General features: G+C 34.5%; 2 protein-coding genes and 2 non-coding genes across 6 annotated transcripts; 2 read left to right on the top strand and 2 right to left on the bottom strand.

The window, feature by feature from the left end:
- The first annotated feature begins 2,149 nt into the window (after positions 1-2,149).
- LOC123900185 lies at positions 2,150-2,255 on the top strand. The gene has a single exon (XR_006805836.1). It is a non-coding gene; the product is annotated as a small nucleolar RNA R71 (small nucleolar RNA).
- Positions 2,256-4,217: 1,962 nt separating this feature from the next.
- Positions 4,218-9,879, bottom strand: LOC123899660 (pentatricopeptide repeat-containing protein At5g59600-like). Of its 3 annotated transcripts, none has more exons than XR_006805704.1 (3): positions 8,141-9,879; positions 5,011-5,605; positions 4,218-4,562 (listed from the first exon to the last, which is right to left on the bottom strand). XR_006805704.1 is itself a non-coding variant. In XM_045950853.1 (2 exons), exon 1 carries the CDS (start codon positions 9,805-9,807, stop codon positions 8,152-8,154), a length of 1,656 nt encoding a protein of 551 aa, XP_045806809.1. In that variant the 5' UTR covers positions 9,808-9,879; the 3' UTR covers positions 4,588-5,605; positions 8,141-8,151. The 3 variants fall into 3 exon arrangements, 1 of the variants encoding a protein (XP_045806809.1); XR_006805705.1 differs by having other exon boundaries at positions 4,218-4,512; XM_045950853.1 differs by lacking the exon at positions 4,218-4,562 and having other exon boundaries at positions 4,588-5,605.
- Positions 9,880-9,973: 94 nt separating this feature from the next.
- Positions 9,974-10,045, bottom strand: TRNAG-UCC. Its single transcript has one exon. It is a non-coding gene; the product is annotated as a tRNA-Gly (tRNA).
- A 4,369-nt stretch (positions 10,046-14,414) lies between these two features.
- On the top strand, positions 14,415-15,055 carry LOC123898184 (precursor of CEP14-like). The gene has a single exon (XM_045949076.1). The coding sequence runs from the start codon at positions 14,602-14,604 to the stop codon at positions 14,911-14,913; it is 312 nt and encodes a 103-aa protein (XP_045805032.1). The 5' UTR covers positions 14,415-14,601; the 3' UTR covers positions 14,914-15,055.
- The last annotated feature ends 2,520 nt before the right edge of the window (positions 15,056-17,575 follow it).

Below are 17,575 nucleotides of genomic sequence, written 5' to 3'. Positions count from 1 at the left end.
CTTTGACTCCACTTCCGCACTTGCTTAACCTGCAACCACAACTAAGGCATAACACGAATAGACATTAGTAACAATTAAAAACCTTGGGTTGACTCCCAAGCAGCGCTCGTTTAACGTCCATAGCTTCGACGGTCCGTGACCGAAAGGCCACGCGCTTGTTTAACGTCCCGAGGCTTGACGCTCCGTAAGATCATTCATCATCAAATAGCATCGCCACCTTGTGGCGATTGAACTCTCCTCCTTTGTAAATCTTCAGTCTTTGTCCATTAACTTTAAAGGACTTATCTTCCTCTCCTGGTGTAAAGATTTCCACAGCCCCATGTGGAAAAACTTCCTTTACAACAAATGGTCCAGACCATCGAGACCTCAATTTACCAGGAAATAGTTGTAACCGAGAGTTGAACAACAAGACTTGTTGTCCTTTATGAAACTCCTTACTTACCAAGCCTTTATCATGATACCTTTTTGTTCTGGCTTTGTAAATAACGGCATTTTCATAAGCTTGTTGCCGCCACTCTTCTAGTTCATTCAACTTTAGCAATCTTTTCTCACCTGCCAATCCTGCATCAAAGTTAAGAAATTTAACAGCCCAATATGCTTTATGTTCTAATTCAACCGGCAAATGGCACGCCTTGCCATAAACCAATTGATACGGAGATAACCCAAGATGAGTCTTGAAGGCAGTTCTATAAGCCCAAAGTGCGTCATTCAGCTTCATTGACCAATCTTTTCTTGAAGAAGAAACCGTCTTCTCAAGGATTTGCTTCAATTGACGGTTTGACACTTCAACTTGTCCGCTTGTTTGAGGATGGTACGGGGTAGCCACTTTATGCTTCACATTGTACTTTTCCAACAGATTATCCAAATATTTGTTGCAAAAGTGTTTACCCCCATCGCTAATAAGGACTCTAGGCACACCAAACCGCGTAAAAATATTATTCTTAATAAACTTTACCACGGTATGGGCATCATTAGCTGGACAAGCAATGGCTTCAACCCATTTTGTAACATAATCCACACATACCAAAATATGGAGGTTAGACTTTGAAGATGGGAAAGGTCCCATAAAGTCAATCCCCCAACAATCAAACGGTTCCACCTCAAGCATTTCATTGAGCGGCATCTCATTTCTCTTTGACACATTGCCGGTTCTTTGGCAATTATCACACCTTTCAACAAACTCCTCAATTTCAACTTCAGAATCAGCTACTATTTCACACTCTTTTTCAACTTCTCCCTCATGTTTATTTTCAACTTCTCCATCAACATCATTTTTTTCGTTCACTCCCTCAACAGTAGACTCACTTTTTTTCTTCGTCACAACTTCAGGTGAAGGAACCACTCTACTTCTCAAATTAATTGCCTTGCAGCTTTCATGACCAGGATTATCTTTTGTAGAACCTTCAAATCCATTATTTTGAGTGGCCGCGAACTGCCTTGACAATTGACCCACCTGTGTTTCAAGATTTTTGATTGAAGCTTCATGATTTTTGTTGGCAATGTCTTGGTTAGCTTTCATCTGATCTTGGCTAACCTTCATAGCTTCAAAATTTCCTTGAGTCACCTTGATAAATTGAGTAAGAGTATCTTCTAATTGAGACGGTTTCCTTTGTTGAGAATTTTGTGAAGATGGTTGTTGTTGAGATTGGGAAGAACCTTGATTTCCTCCCCAACCAAAATTTGGATGATCCCTCCATCCTGGATTATAAGTGTTTGAATACGGGTTGTGATTGGGGTTGTTCCTCTTGAAATTAGCTAAATACTTAGCTTCCTCCGAACCTTCAGGAAAACATTCACCATTGGAGTGACCTTGCCCACAAAAATCACATTTCAAATCTTGAGCTGCCATGACTTGCATTTGTGGATTCGCAGAACTAGTAAAGTGTTTCAACATTGCTGCCATTTGAGTATTCATCAAAGTTGATTGAGCTAAAAGAGCGGTTTGAGTATCAAGCTCCAACATGCCTGGCTTCTTCTTTGCACCGCGATCATTTTGAACTCGGTATTCATTTTGAGCCATGGATTCAATCAACTCTCTAGCTTGAGTTTGATTCTTATTCTTCAAAGACCCACCTGCTGATGCATCCAAGAACATTCTAGTTTGAGCTCTCAACCCTTGAGTGAAGTGCTGCATCTGGGTATGATTATCAAGCCCATGCTTAGGACATTTCTTCAGATAAAGTTTGAATCTTTCCCATGCATCATATAGAGTTTCAGAATCTCCTTGTTCAAAGCTTGTTATGTCTTGCCTTCTTTCAAGGTACTTATGAATGGGAAAATACCTATCCATAAACTTCATCTCCAACTCTTGCCAAGTGTTAATAGTATTCGGTGGTATTGTGTCTAACCAGTCTTTTGCTCTTCCAGTTAAAGAGTACTTAAAAAGCCTCAACCTCTTATCCGATGCAGTTACACCTGGTGGATCTGTGTAGTCACATGCTTCATAGAAATGCTCAAGATGGAGATTTGGGCACTGTGTTTCAGCCCCTGAGTATTGATTTTCTTTAAGGGCGCTGAGCACTGAATTCTTGATGTCAAAAGACACGGGATTCCTAGGTTGAAAACCCAGATTGGCAAGCTCTCCGTTGTTTCTTTGGCCATAGTCACCTAACGTCCTTTCAGGCACAACTGGTGGAGGCGGTGGTGGATTTCCAGCCATGATGTTTGCTTCGTTGTCTGATGTGTCTGGACTAGAAACCACTTGTTCACTACTTTCTTGTGCAACACCTGCTAACCGGGCAACCTCTCGGGCTAACCGAACAGCTTTTCTGTTTGCTTTAGCTGTTTTCTCTATTTCAGGATCAAAGACAAGTTCTCTTGCTGCTTTCCTACCTTGCATAAACAACCAGAAAATACCTTTAGAAGCAACTGCACTACACAAGAATGAAAAAGAAAATAAAAAAACAATTTAGGACTAATTTTTATATGTTTTTCTTCTTAAAGGAATGCTAAATAAAAATAAAACAATAAAACTACTAAGTATGGTCCAATTGCCTTGTTGATTCAATCAACAATCCCCGGCAACGGCGCCATTTGATGAAGTATCAAAGTAAGTATATAATTATCGTATCCACAGGGATTGTTCCGAATCAAATACGAGTAAATTGGATCATATAAAAGTAATTTGCAATAAAATAAAATAGGGGGAAGTGTTCAGATTTCAGACTTGAGAAAGTAAATGACAAGAAAATAAGGTTTTCTTTCAAGATGCGAAGGCGATTGGATCTTTTCGGTTCATCTGATCACTATTGTCTCGGATATCTCATGCGTATTAACAAATTACAAACTTAGTTCCATGATTCGATTAAAATAAATAACTATGTCCAATGTCTTGGTACATAGTCCTCTCAATTCATTATCAATCCCTAATGTCTTAGGATAACCTATAATCAATTGAGGTTTGTTTCCCTTTAATCCTTGAATTCACAATTAACAAACCTATATGTCTAAAGAATAAGTTAATTGTACAATTATCTCTAGGTCAATCAATTCGTTTCTAATGTCTTAGTAAACAAACAATTATAATCATCAAACAATTCGCGACGTTGTATAAAGCATTAAGAACAAGAGATAAAAGAATGAAACTAACTTCGTAATTATATTAAAACATCATATGAAATTCATGGTTCAAGACAATAATAACTAGAATCCCCTAGGATCCAATCATAGAGTTTAGTTACTCATAATCATAGAAACAACAATAATTAGAGTGAAAGAATTCATTACAATGAAGAACAATGAAGAAATTCGTGCTCTGATCTTGATCTCAAAAGTGCCTCTGTCGCCGTCAAAAACTGTCCAACCCTAATTCTGAACAGAAAAAGTATATATATGGTGTAATCTGCGTACCGGCGCCCCGCGCCAGCCCGTCTGCGCGCCGCGCAGACTAACAGAATCTACAGACACTTCTAGCATCGTTTCTGCGCGGCGCGCCAGCTTGGCAGAATCTACAGACACTTCTAGCAGCTTCTGGGCGCGGCGCGTGATGCTTCCTTGGTCTAGGCGCAGTACACTTCTATTCCTTCACTTTTTGGCCTCAAATCCTTGTGTTCCGAGCATTCTTATCATGATTCTTTTCCTCTTTATTCTTGCATAAAAACATACTAAATGCTATCTAGAAATGCCCTAAAATGTGGTTAAAACATAGTAATGACGTGAAGTCATCATCGTTCAATAATACTTTAATGAATCCAAATTTTATAAAATTCTATGAGCATTTTCATATTCCATGAGTCACTTATACATCAATGAGTAAAACGCTTTCTCCATTCAAATTAGCGATACATTATATTAGACTCTTCTCTTATCTTATGCATGCATTTCTCCCTTATCTCCATCTCCATTCTTCCATACTAACTTTTTGGGTCAAAGATAAGGTATTTCAATTTTGATTAAGACAGCAAAACATCAATAAATGATCCTTCTAGCAGCCCCAAAGCCATGTCACAAACACAAAGTCACACTTCCTTTAACATTGACATATTTGTACCAGAATCAAGTACTCCAATCCACCTATCATAATTATTTTCCATATCAAACAAAGTCTACTTCCTGCCCATCACCTACAGAACACCCTAATTCAACACGACTCATAATCTCAATACAAACAGCACCTTCTTAAACTATTCAGAACAAGTTATGCAGAACCAAACTTGACTGTATTATTACATATAGCCGAAAGCTTCTATGCAATATTTCATACCTCAGTATCATCTATCTAAAGTAAAAAATATACTACATAATTTACCATCTATCAAAAATTGATTGTTTATTCAGCAACTGTCAAATTGCAACTTAGTATTAATATACATATACATAATCTTTGGATCTTTAATTTCCTTATATGAACGTTATAGTTCCAAAATGTCCAAATAGAAGAATTTTGGAAGACAATAGAATAATAAAGAGAATGAGCAAATACTGTTAACAATGCTTTCTTTCTGTAATGTTTATAAAACTTTTTGTGACATAAAAATTCCTAATACAAACATCAATGGTGGAAATAAATACCTGATTACATTGCAGACTTGCCAGATTTGAAGACACTTAGGCTGTGAATGAACAACTTCACAAGTGGAATTCCATAGAAATTTAGTCTCACTTGGAAGCTTCAAGTGCTTGACTTGTCCTTGATACGGATTGAACCTAACTCCACCACAAAACCATGGTTCAAAGGGGAGGATTGTCCAATCATATATAAACCCTCACACTGGGTTCATTACTTTCGATGTCGGACTCCAAGTTGGGTTCACGAAGTCCAACTTGCACATGAAAATCGGTAACAGTCCTCTAATAAGCTCCCTGGTGTGACAAAGAAGAGAGGAAAGGACCTGAATTTTGAGCAGTCAAAATGCTTATGCAGCTCGGAATGGCGGAAAAATCCTGATAGGCAAGCAATACTTATATATCTAAAAGCTACTATGAAGGGAATGAGCTTCTTTACAGTGCCAACACAATCTACACAGAAAGTACTCTTTTCATTAGATTGAAGATCACGGCGACATCACCATAACCAGAGCTGTTATTCCTAAAAGCTCTAATCCAATCTCTATTCCCGTCCTTTGGTAAAAGATTCTTCCCCACTTCCAGAATCCATTACTAGTAACTGCAAATTAAATTCAAGAACACTAATTAACAAATAAACTAAAGGGAAAACACGGTTCAACAATCATGGATGAAAAATAGTAAACTTTCCACAACAAAAATCTAAACCTATTACTTAAAAAATGGAACCTCAATCTCAGATATTCAAGATAGAATGAAAAACAAACCCAATCTTCACATGCAGATTACTCAAACATTGAGAAAAACAATATTCCTCAAATGATCACGATGAGTTCAAAATGAACAGTATCATCAAGAATCACACACATGTAAGATGCAAAGAAATAAGCCATTTTCAATTATCATAAAATTGCAAGCAAGTGAAAACAATTCAAAAGAGATTAAAAAAATCAAAACTTTATAAGAATCCATAAAAAGTAACTCCAGAAAATAGTCTTGACCTTCCTAACTAAATTTAGCAGAGTGAAAGAACAATTACTTGCCAGGAACTTTGTTAGTGATTACTAATAATTCCACTAAGCCTGTTAGTTTAAAACAACTTGATTTGTCAAACAAATGCCTTGTCCTTTACTACATTCACTCTCAAATTTATCTTCCCTTCAAACCATTTTGCTTGGTGTAAACCAATTCTCAGGTCCAATCTCAAGTTCCATTGGAGGAATAAATCAAGTGCTAAAGCTTGATCTTTTCAGAAACTCATTAGCCAGATAAATTCCACCCGAAATTGGATATTGTATCTGTCTTACTAACCTTGACATGAGCCAGAACAATCTCTCTGGCTACATCCCACCATTGATTTCCAACATCCATATATTTGCATATTAATACAAACACAAAAAATCCTATTGTGGCATCTAGAAGCTGTAACATTGCAAATCCAATCCAGGTTAACCTTCCAATAATCTACGGACAGAAGCTCTTAGGGGAGAGATAGGCTATAGAAAGAGAGAGAAAAGAAACCATCAAATGAAATTCAACTTAGTATTTGACACATTTCTAACAAACATTAAAGCATAATGAATCTTCGCAACTGTGGCATAAAATATATTCTCTGGAAGGCTAGTGGTAAAATTACAGTCAACCTGACATTAATTAAGAATATTTTAACAGTATTTTAGATTTTAACCTTGCTACGAACATACAAAATAATTACACTTGCTTCAATCCCAATTGATCTGTTACCAAACTATACTCAACCAGACCAAAATAGAATCATTAACCCAAGGCAAAACATGAAAGAAGCAATTATAAGTTATAACTTCAGGTATATCACTTTCTATTGACACTAGGCATGGCAATGGGTACCCGCGGATACGGTTTTTACCTTCCCCGTTCCCCATACCCGAATCATTGATAAATACCCGTTCCCCGCCCATTACCCGACGGGGATGAAAAATTGAACCCAAACCCCGTCCCAAATGGGTTCGGGTATACCCAAATGGGTTTGGGTATCCCCGAACCTTGCCCTGTCCTGCAGAACCTTACCCGAACCCAAAATTTTCCCGAACGCTGACATACATACAATATAAATAAATAAATTTTCCCGAACCCAAAATTTTCCCGAACACTGACATACATACAATATAAATAAAGAGAGAAGGAATCATTAGTGCTTGTTGGGAAGTGAAATTATTGGAAGTGAGAAAGAGAATTAGGTGGAAGTGGGAAGTGGCAAAGACGTGAAGTGGGAATTGGGAAGCGAGAAGATGAGTTATATGATTTGTGACATTATAAAAAAATAGGGGTAATATAGTAATTTTATATAAACGGGCGGGTTCGGGGACGGGTTCGGGGTGGGTACCAATATCCCCGTTACCCGCCCCATCCCCATGTTTTGAAATCGGGGAAAACCCAAACCCGAACCCAAACCCAGTCAAATCGGTTTTTCCCCGTCAAACTCGGGGTGGGTTCGGGCGGGTACCCGCGGGTACGGGTTCTGTTGCCATGCCTAATTGACACTATTGCAAATTTGAAAGTTGCCGCGTAACAGAATCTTGTCCCGAAGTCAATTGTACAACAAATTCTTCATATCATTAAGCACTTTACCTATCAATTTCTACAAACACAACACTATATCTATCAGTCAAGTAAGAGCTTTTTCCAACATCATAATTCTGAAAGCAAAAATATTCTTTATATCAGTCAAGTAATGCTGTGGTAGAATTTTCTTTCCAGTGACATCACTATTTAACAAAGCAAAAGTTGTATATCATCTTATATGCCGGGGCCTTTTTTTTCTCCCGTACCCTCGTCAAAATTAAAAGAGTGTTCAAGAACATGGTTACAGATTGAAGACAAGAAGATGATGAACAGAAGTTAAAATAACTCTCTGCTATATATATAAATTAAAGTTCTACAGGAGTATAATGAGTTGATGAACCAATAAAGTAATCCAGTCAAACCAGGTAAAAATACAAAAATTATTTAATGTCGTATCCAAAAATTAGTCAAGAATTAGTAGATGAACCAAAATGAGGTCAGTAAATCTTGCTGTAGAAATACATAAACTCCAAACTACCATCAGACATAGTGATATATTTGCAGCTAGATGTTGAAGAATAAATCACACTCTCACATTATATAATGTTATATATCCAATCCAACAGCCACCTCTTTCTCTTCCTTCCCTTCAAGAATCTCACATGGCTTTTCAAGCCAACTAAAACCAGGCCACTTATTGACATTTCTCTCCTTCATCACTTTCCTGACATTCCCAACCTTTTCCCAATCACCTTCAGCAGCATAAATATTTGAGAGTGTGACAAAGCTACCGGATCCTTTTAACTGCACTCTCGTTATTTCCTCAGCCATCAGTTTAGCCAAATCTCTTCTTCCATGGATTTTGCACCCATTTAGAAAAGCTCCAGCAATTGACTCTGTGACTTGTATTGGCATGGCCTTCAGAAAGTCATACGCTTCTACTATCTTTCCTGAACGACAGAAGAGATCAACAACACAAGCATAATGTTCCGTACTCACCTCAACTCCATAACATTCTCTCATTGATGTGAAGATTTGTAAACCTTTTTCCACTGAACCACTATGGCTGCATGCTGAAAGAATACATGTAAAAGTAACTTCATTTGGCTGCAGTCCTTCTTCCTTCATTTTTGTAAACAGCTCGATGGAGGAATCAACCATGCCACACTTCCCATAGCAATCAATCATTGCATTCCATGACGCAACATTTTTACAATGAATCTTGTCGAAAATATTTCGAGCATCGTTTAAACTCCCACACTTGGAATACATGTCAATAAGAGCACTTGCAATGAAAACATTGGCGTCAAACCCCTTCCGGCATATAAATCCATGAATCTCTCTTCCCAATTGAATAGAACCTAAAGATCCACATGCGGGAAGCAGTGCTGCAAGAGTTACTTGGTTAGGACAAATCCTCGAAACTACCATCTCGCGAAACAACTCAAATGCTTCGCTAACTTGATGATTTTGTACAAAGCCAGAAATCAATGCATTCCAAGCAACCACATCAGGAATAAAACCCTCTTTTTTCATTCTTTCCATAAAACAAAAAGCTTTCCTGCTATCTCTCAAACGAGCATACGTAGCAATGATAACATTCCACGTAAATTCATTTGGCTCATATCCTTCCAACTTCATCCTCTCAAACAACACCAATGCTTGCTCAATTTCCCCCACATTACAAAACCCACAAATCATCGATGTCCATGACGCAACATCTCTCTCAGGCATTCCATCAAACACCCTACAAGCATTCAAAATACACCCACATTTACAATACATATCTATCAAAGCATTACCAATTGAAACATCATTCTTCAAACCCATCTCACAAATCATCCCATGAACCTGTTTCCCTTTCTTTACATCCATCAAACCAACACATGTTTTAAGAACAATACCAAAAGTAAACTTATTACCAATGTGACCAATATCACGCATCGAACGAAAGTAAAACAATGCATCATCAAAGTAACCATTATATACCATTCCTAAAATCATCCAATTGAATGCAAAAACATTTGGATGATCAATTTTTTGAAACAAAAAGGTTGCTGATTTTAGGTCTGCACAACTAGAATACATTCCAACAAGTTTGGAACTTAAAGACAAAATGTTCATGTTCATTCCAGTTGTGAGTAACATTGCATGGAGTTGCTTGCCAGGTTTTAAGGCTTTTGCTTTTAAGCATTTTTGTAAGCATAAAGCAAAATCATAAGGGGTAAATCTAAATTGAGAAGAAAATGTAAAAAATTTCATCTTGTTATAACATATTGCAGATGAAACAAGTTATGCTCACTCTTACGAGGTTGCTTCCTTTACCGTGTTACATGTTTTTGTGACAGACAGAGTTTGTAATCATAAAATGTGCGCTCAAAACGACATCGTTGCCTTTTGTATGGAAAACGAAAAACAAAAAAGGAATTGCGTTTGCCGGGAGTCGAACCCGGGTCTATTGCTTGGAAGGCAATTATCCTAACCGTTGGACTACAAACGCTGCGTGTTAGCTTGTCATACTGTATAATATAATCTATAATCGAGTTTTCTCTGGTAAAGTATATTATAAAAAATGCAATTTTGTTTTTGGTGAAACGATTAATTAATCAAAGTAAATCACAAGGTTATGATCTTTTACCTCAAAACAAGGTTTGGGTAGTAGTAGTAGTAGATATATATTAACTTAGCTAACACCTTGTGTCAAAAAAAAAAAAAAAACTTAGCTAACACCTCGAGTTGTATATTCTGAAAATTTTCATGACCTCAAGATCATAGCACCTAAATTTTGAAAATTACAAAATAATTTTAATATAAAATTGTAATGTATTGATTTGTTGGTACAGTTAAAAGCATATAATGCACATAAATTTAATCCAATGATAAGTACTATGTTGAAAAGAAAATGCTTAGTTCAATTCTTAGATAAAATAATTTTTTGTCAGTTTTACTTATCTCGCAGTTGAACTCTAGATTATTAGAATCTCATTCTTTTAAAAATTGAAGGGTTAACACTAAAAAATATTTGTGGTTATTCTCTAATAATTAATTTCTAATGAGTAGAATTAAGTGATGATTATATAGTTATTTTTCTCTTATTTGAAGAATTTGCACTATCATATTGAAAAGTAATTTTGACAGCTCAATTGTTTGAGTTTTAAAGAAACTAAAGTAAAGAGTAAAAGAATTAAAGTTCGTCTCATAAGTGTAGTTCAAATGATAGCTATCAAGAACATATTATTGAAGTGATCGGAGTTCCTCGGATTTCACATTTCTACACATTTATATGTGTGAGAGTCTAGCCACTAAGCTACTTGACAAAAAAAAATTAAAGTTCAAGTTTCGGCAAAAATGAAAAATATTAATATAAAAAAAATGATATAAGTGGAACAAATGCACAATTGCAAAATGAACCAAACGAAGATATTGGACATTTCAGAACCTACCCGTGAAAATGCGAAGTGGATTTCCTGCAATAATTATATGACGTAATAATTGATCTGACCGTTTGATTTCAAATTAACAGTATAAAATTGAATTTATAAACTAAATCGTCCGATATAAAATCGATAGTTGAGATCAAATACAATGTATGTGAAACTGCGTCATATTGGAAGTCCAAAATCCCTGAATTATTGAAATTGAAATCTTAAAATGTGCTCTAACTAAGAGAAGAGAATGTTTTAATATTTGTACTTAATCATAATGTGGACATACTAGTATGTGATAGTGGGGGAATTGTCTGTTGTTTGAAAATCCGGCCAAGAGTATGAGATGATTACGTACATGTCTCATTGAATACACCTACGGTGTAGACATGGATCAATGTTCCATGACCTTTCTGTATGCATTTTTCCAACCACATTTTTCTACTTTTTGACATTTTCTACTTTTTATATTTTAATCTGGCCTCCCTTGTTATCTAATTCATGAACACAATGCGTGATTTTTCTTTCTTTTGTTTCTATTCAACTTTTTGCTTACATTCTCAAAGTCAATATATGAATCCAACTTCCTATGGAATTAGATACGGTGCAGTCACTTTTCCATGCAGTCATTTTATAGCCGTCCGATTAGATCGGACGGCTTAAACAAATGCAGTCAATAAATAAATTTTTAAATCATAACTGTCTGATCTTGATCAGACGGCTGTAAATAGCCTGAATGCATGACTGCACCAAAAAGGTGACTGCACGGAATCCGGGCCTATACCTATTCCTTTCGTTGAAATTCTGTCGAAAAGATGTAGGACATATGAATGTGGCCATGGCAATATATAGATATCGAATCTAGGTACCTGCAAAAATAAATGCTACTTTTTGCTATTACCATTCACATTAAGTATATGTTTGATTTTACTGAAAAAAAAATTAGTTTGAAAGAAATTGATATTAATTAAAAATGAGTTAAATAAAAATAATTCATGTTCGTATATATTTATATAAAAGTGAATTAAACAATAAATTTCAATGTAAAAATCATGTTTAATTTTTTTTTTAAACTAAAAATCACGTTTAAATTTAAAAACTACAGTTCCTAGCTTGAAGTTAGAATCAATTTTGGAAACATAATCGATTAAACTACTGAATAGCAATTAAATATGTCAAAATTAACATGATATATGTACATTTCCTTTAAATCATCAAGAGTGCATGAATCCATTCATAATTGAAAAGAAAACGTGTTGCCATGACGTTTTCTGCCTAATTTGATTTTGAGCAAAATGTCAACACTTTTATTTTAGTATTTCATGTCATGACTAGAAAGCTGACTATGCATCTTATTAAGTTTTCTCTAACATTATCTGTTTAAATAAAGGGCTAGTAGTATATAATAATTGATAAGTGCTACTTTTTGCTATTACACGATTCACATTATACATTTTTTTCATTGATTAGAAGGGAATGGCTAAATATAAATATTCACAAAAGGAAAAGTAAATTATAGCTCCTAGAAAAGGTGATAGAAGAAGAATCCCAAACTAAAGCATTAGAAATATAAAAGGAAGGGTTATGCTAAACGTGTCTCGGGACACTTGTTAAACATATCAAAAAATGAAATTTATATTGAAAAGATAACTTTTTATACTTTTGAAGTTTTAAATGCTCGCATTTTGAGATAGAATTTCTATTTTAATATGCTTAACCAGTACTCCAGAGATACTGTTTAGCATTTTCCTAAAAAAATTGGTTAAAAAATCTTGACGTTTGACTTAAAGTGAAGATTATACTTTGCTAATCTGAGCATAGCATGAGTGACCTAATTAACAACTTCTCTAAGGACATGTGTCCACACAATCTACTAGTTAACTACAATCGAAACAAGAACATAAAAACTATCATGAATTGGTAGGCGATGAAGGAGAATGGATCCTCTCAAGTGAATTTTTTTTTGAGGAAATAATGTAGTATATGTAGATCATTGAATTATAAATATAGAATATTATTTACGTTTAAAAAAAATGGAGAAAAATTAATTGAGGATTGAGATGTGAAATTTGAGGAAAATTAAGAAAAAATAAATTGAGATGATCCATTCTCGTGATGAACACTTAGGACAATAAAAATTCTCTTGCTGTCATTATTTTTTATGTTGGATTAGTTGATACAAAATAAAATTTCAGACTTGATCTCAGTTAGTTCGAAGAGATTAGTCTCTGCAGTTACGCGCGGAAGATACATTTGGTTTAAAAAAAAAAAAACATACTTTAAATAACTACACTAATCACTAATAAATAATAAATAAATTTAATGTCTTCCAAATTAGTCCATCTTAAATCAGATATCAATACATAAGGTCTTTCTTCAACCTTGAGTAAGCAAACACATGACAATATGAAAATCAAATGGATCTTGCTGAGCACATGTTTCCTTCCTAGTAAATCATACTACTATATAAGAAAAACATGCCGACTATGTTGAATATTTCCCTAAGCAGAAAGCCAAATCTTATTTTTTTTGCTGAATTATGAGTCAAGCCTAGCCAAGCCGAGCCGAGCCAGTTATGACTTTATGACACATTAATTAATTAAAGTGATATATATTTTTTGACGGTGAGGTGTGTATACCAAAAATTAAGTGAAAACAAAATTACCAAAAAAGGGCTGAGCGGCGTCTTTGCTTAGCTAAGCAGCCTCACCTAACTCGGAAATTCCAACACGGCAAACAGTGTGACTATCGTTGGAAATTATGCAATTAAAAGATGACACATTTACTCCTTCTTTGACTATTGACTAATAAAACTCTTGTTCAATAGTACAAATAAACCTTTCCCACTCCTATACTTGTTGTTGGACTTGTGTTACTTCATTTGTCAAAATCTCACATTCACATACTTGTTATATAACTTATGTTACTTATATAGCATTTCGTGATTTATTGGTAAATCTATAGTTTTACGGTTGGATCTCAATACAATGATGAGAGGGTTGATTATCTGTTGTAAAGAATGTCACATTTTCACGCAATAATGCATAATAGCCATTGATTTGAAATCTAAATCAAACATTCAAAAATCAATATTAACTGCAATATGTATGTTTCTTGATAGAAGATATGATAGTTGCGTGAATGCGCAATTTTGACGGATTTGGATCAATAATTGATGCTAGCCATCCGATCAATATTAAATGGTCAAGATTAAATACTGAATTTAACTGTCAAATCAGTATTGAATAAATCTAAACTGTTAGATAAAAAATATGCGGCTGAGATAAACTACTACGTGGAAATGCTACAGCAAGCAACCCTTATACAATTTTGACAATATTTTTCTCTTCAAATTATATTCTCCTACTGTTTTTTTCCAAATCTAAAATCTTTATCTTGACTTGGTTAGTGCCCCACACTTCTAAACCAAAACTTGTTGCCCAAGTCCTCTATCTCTCTCTTTCTCATCACCTATTTATTAATCTCAATATTCTAAGCTATTATAAATACCATATCTTTCCATTCAAGAAACTCACTTCTCTCATAATCTCAAAATCAAACTTCAAAACCAAATCAATACCTCAAAAACTCCAATCCTCATTCAGCCTCAATTCTTGCAATATTTCTTCCAATGGGTCACATTAGCACAACACAACTAGTTCTCTTATTGATTCTCTTCTCTTCCCTTTGTTCATCACTAGAAGCAAGAAAACTTCATCTTGGTTCAAGCAAACACAAGAAAATTCACCCACCTCCAACTCCAAGGGACAGCTTATTTCTGAGTTCCCTCCCTAAGGGTAAGATACCTTATTCAGCACCAAGCAAGAGAGGTAACTCTATTGAAGTTGATGAAAAGCTCGTTGCGCGTCATCTCATAAGCACTGATGAATCTGAAGTTCGGATTCTTCTTCGATCTGTTCCTAGTCCTGGTGCTGGCCATTGATTATTTCTTCTTCATATACCATACAAGATTATTTTTTTATTATTTTAAATTTTTGTGATATTTTTTAGATTATTTTATATTGGTGAAGGAATTAGTCACAAGATATATTATATATGGATTAGGGATAGTTGAGTTGTATAAATCAGATAGTTAAATTATGTTAGCATAAATGTCTTTGTTTTAATTTGCTCTGTATTATTGAGGATACATTAATTAATTTATATATGTAGTGGTTTTTGGTCCACTTGACCAACTTTTTGTTTCGGTTTGTATAATGTTGCCAAAATGTTTTAATTGAAAACAAAAAACCTTTTTTGTGTTTTTGCGAACATGTATTGTTTGTCTGTTTGGAGAAATTGTAGGTTTGAAATTTCAGAGTGGCCATCACTATAGTTGATCCAATTTCATATTAAACTATACTAAAAGATAACATATGAACATAATACGAAGCAAAATATTGTCCATACTAGTAGTATAGATACAAAATTGGAGAAGAAGAAAAAAAGAGACTAGAATTTTTATTAGAATAACAAAACTTTTAACTATAAAGTGTTACTTTAAAAACATATAATGAAATATAAATAGACTGGATTAATTTTAGCCTAATTGCAACCAAAAAACCTATTATATATTGGTCGAACAATCGGCTTTGATACCACTGTTGGGTCATGAGAGGGTCCGGAGATCATAACATGGGCTCATAGTAACTACAAAGTGAGTTAGACACCACATTTTAATTAAAAAATTTAAGGCATTAAGTTCATGAATCTTCTCGCTAATAAAATATTCAACATTCACTTTTCTATTTAATCTCAAACTCACAATTGTGAGAATCTCTTTTACTTGCTTGATAATTACATCTTAGTGTAGAGTTTTTTTTTGTTTCACAATGAACACTCTTTTTAAAAATACAATTTGTATTTCTCGCATGTTATTTTCAATACAATATTAATTATTATTACATCATCGATCATCTCCGTGCTCAGAGCATTTTTTCCATCAATCCATCAAATGAGTTATCTAGCGTCTCTTTTATCTTTTCAGATAAAATGCGAGTTTTGTTACAAACAATAACTAATTGGTAAAAATAATAACCTTTCCCTCTCTATTATGCTACAAAATCGATCACTACACTACTACAAAAATAGGTGTTTAATAACATTTTTTTTAACTTTTAACATCGCTTAAAAACGCTATCACTGTATCCGCTATTATAGGTCTGGGTGCCTATAATAGCGTTTGAAAACGCTATCAAATGTGTATTTTTAATATCGGTTTTTCTACAAAGCGCTGTTGTATCTGCCTGCACGGACCAAAGATGCTTTTTGACACGGGTTTCGATAGCGCTTTTTTGTAAAAGCGATGTTATATGTAATCTATAATAGCGCCCGCATTTAAAAAACGCTATTGTATGTCCTGTATTGATTTTTTTTTTTTTTACTAATCCTGACCTTTTTTTTTTAAACAATAAATTGCAATTTTTTTTTTTTGTTTGCCAACTTGCCCTTGAACTTTTAAAATATATATATATATATATATATATATATATATATAGGGGTTTTCTAACTTAGACCCTAGTTAGATTTAAGTTAGCAAGGTGCACCTTTTCAATTGGACCAAAATACCCATTATTTTTAATTAATTAACCAAAATACCCATTAATAGACGCGGATCCAGTGTCGCGCTCGTACCGAAGGACCATGGTTACAGACCGTCGATTTCCATCAGACAGCCAAGATCTGATCTCATCAAGACTGTCTGATCAATCCGACAGCCCAGATCATCCTGATCCATCAGATTCCAGCGCGTGCGCCACACTGGATTACACCCTGGAGAGAGAAAATTTTGCTTTTTAAAAGTAGGACACGTGTCACACAATGGTTGGCTGGACGTGATTTTTGTTCATTTAATACTTTGAACTCAATTATTTCGTTGTAAATTAATTTTTTATTTTTTATTTTTTATACCAAAATTCATAATTTTTTTTTTTTCTACAAATAGAGACTTGGTTCGTTTGATTTGGACACCGAAAAAAAAATGCAATTTTTCACTACCTTAATCTAATTTTTTGTCTACTAAATACGTTACTTGTGTGTTGTAATTTAACACGCACCACTCAACCAACTCACTGAAACCATTATACCAGGAAAATAGTAGATAATATTCTGGAACTTTTGGTATATTTTATGAAATTTTTGGAGACCTGAAACTATTTTTAGTTTATTAAATGAGATAAAACGGTAATTAAAAACTAATGTTTGCTTCTGAAACCATTTTACTGGTAGAATGGTTGCACATAGTTGTATTCTGAAACCATTTTACTGGTAGAATGGTTTCAATGAGTAATTTATTAATTGTGTTTGCTTCTGAAACCATTTATCTGGTACAATGGTTTCAGAGAGTTGTAATCTGAAACCATTTTGCTGGTAGAATGGTTTCAGTAAGTTGATTATTAGTTATTTGCTTCTGAAACCATTTAGCTTGTAGAATGGTTGCACATAGTTGTACTCTGAAACTATTTTACTGGTAGAATGGTTTTAGTGAGTAATTTATTAATTGTGTTTACTTCTGAAACCATTTAGCTGGTAGAATGGTTTCAGAGATTTGTACTCTGAGACCATTTTCCTGGTAGAATGGTTTCAGTGAGTTGATGTAAGGTAGT

The sequence above is a fragment of the Trifolium pratense genome, linkage group LG7 (assembly GCF_020283565.1).
Source record: "Trifolium pratense cultivar HEN17-A07 linkage group LG7, ARS_RC_1.1, whole genome shotgun sequence".
Taxonomy (NCBI): Eukaryota; Viridiplantae; Streptophyta; class Magnoliopsida; order Fabales; family Fabaceae; genus Trifolium; species Trifolium pratense.
Note: the sequence above shows the minus strand (reverse complement) of the source record. Positions and strands in the feature narration are given on the sequence as shown.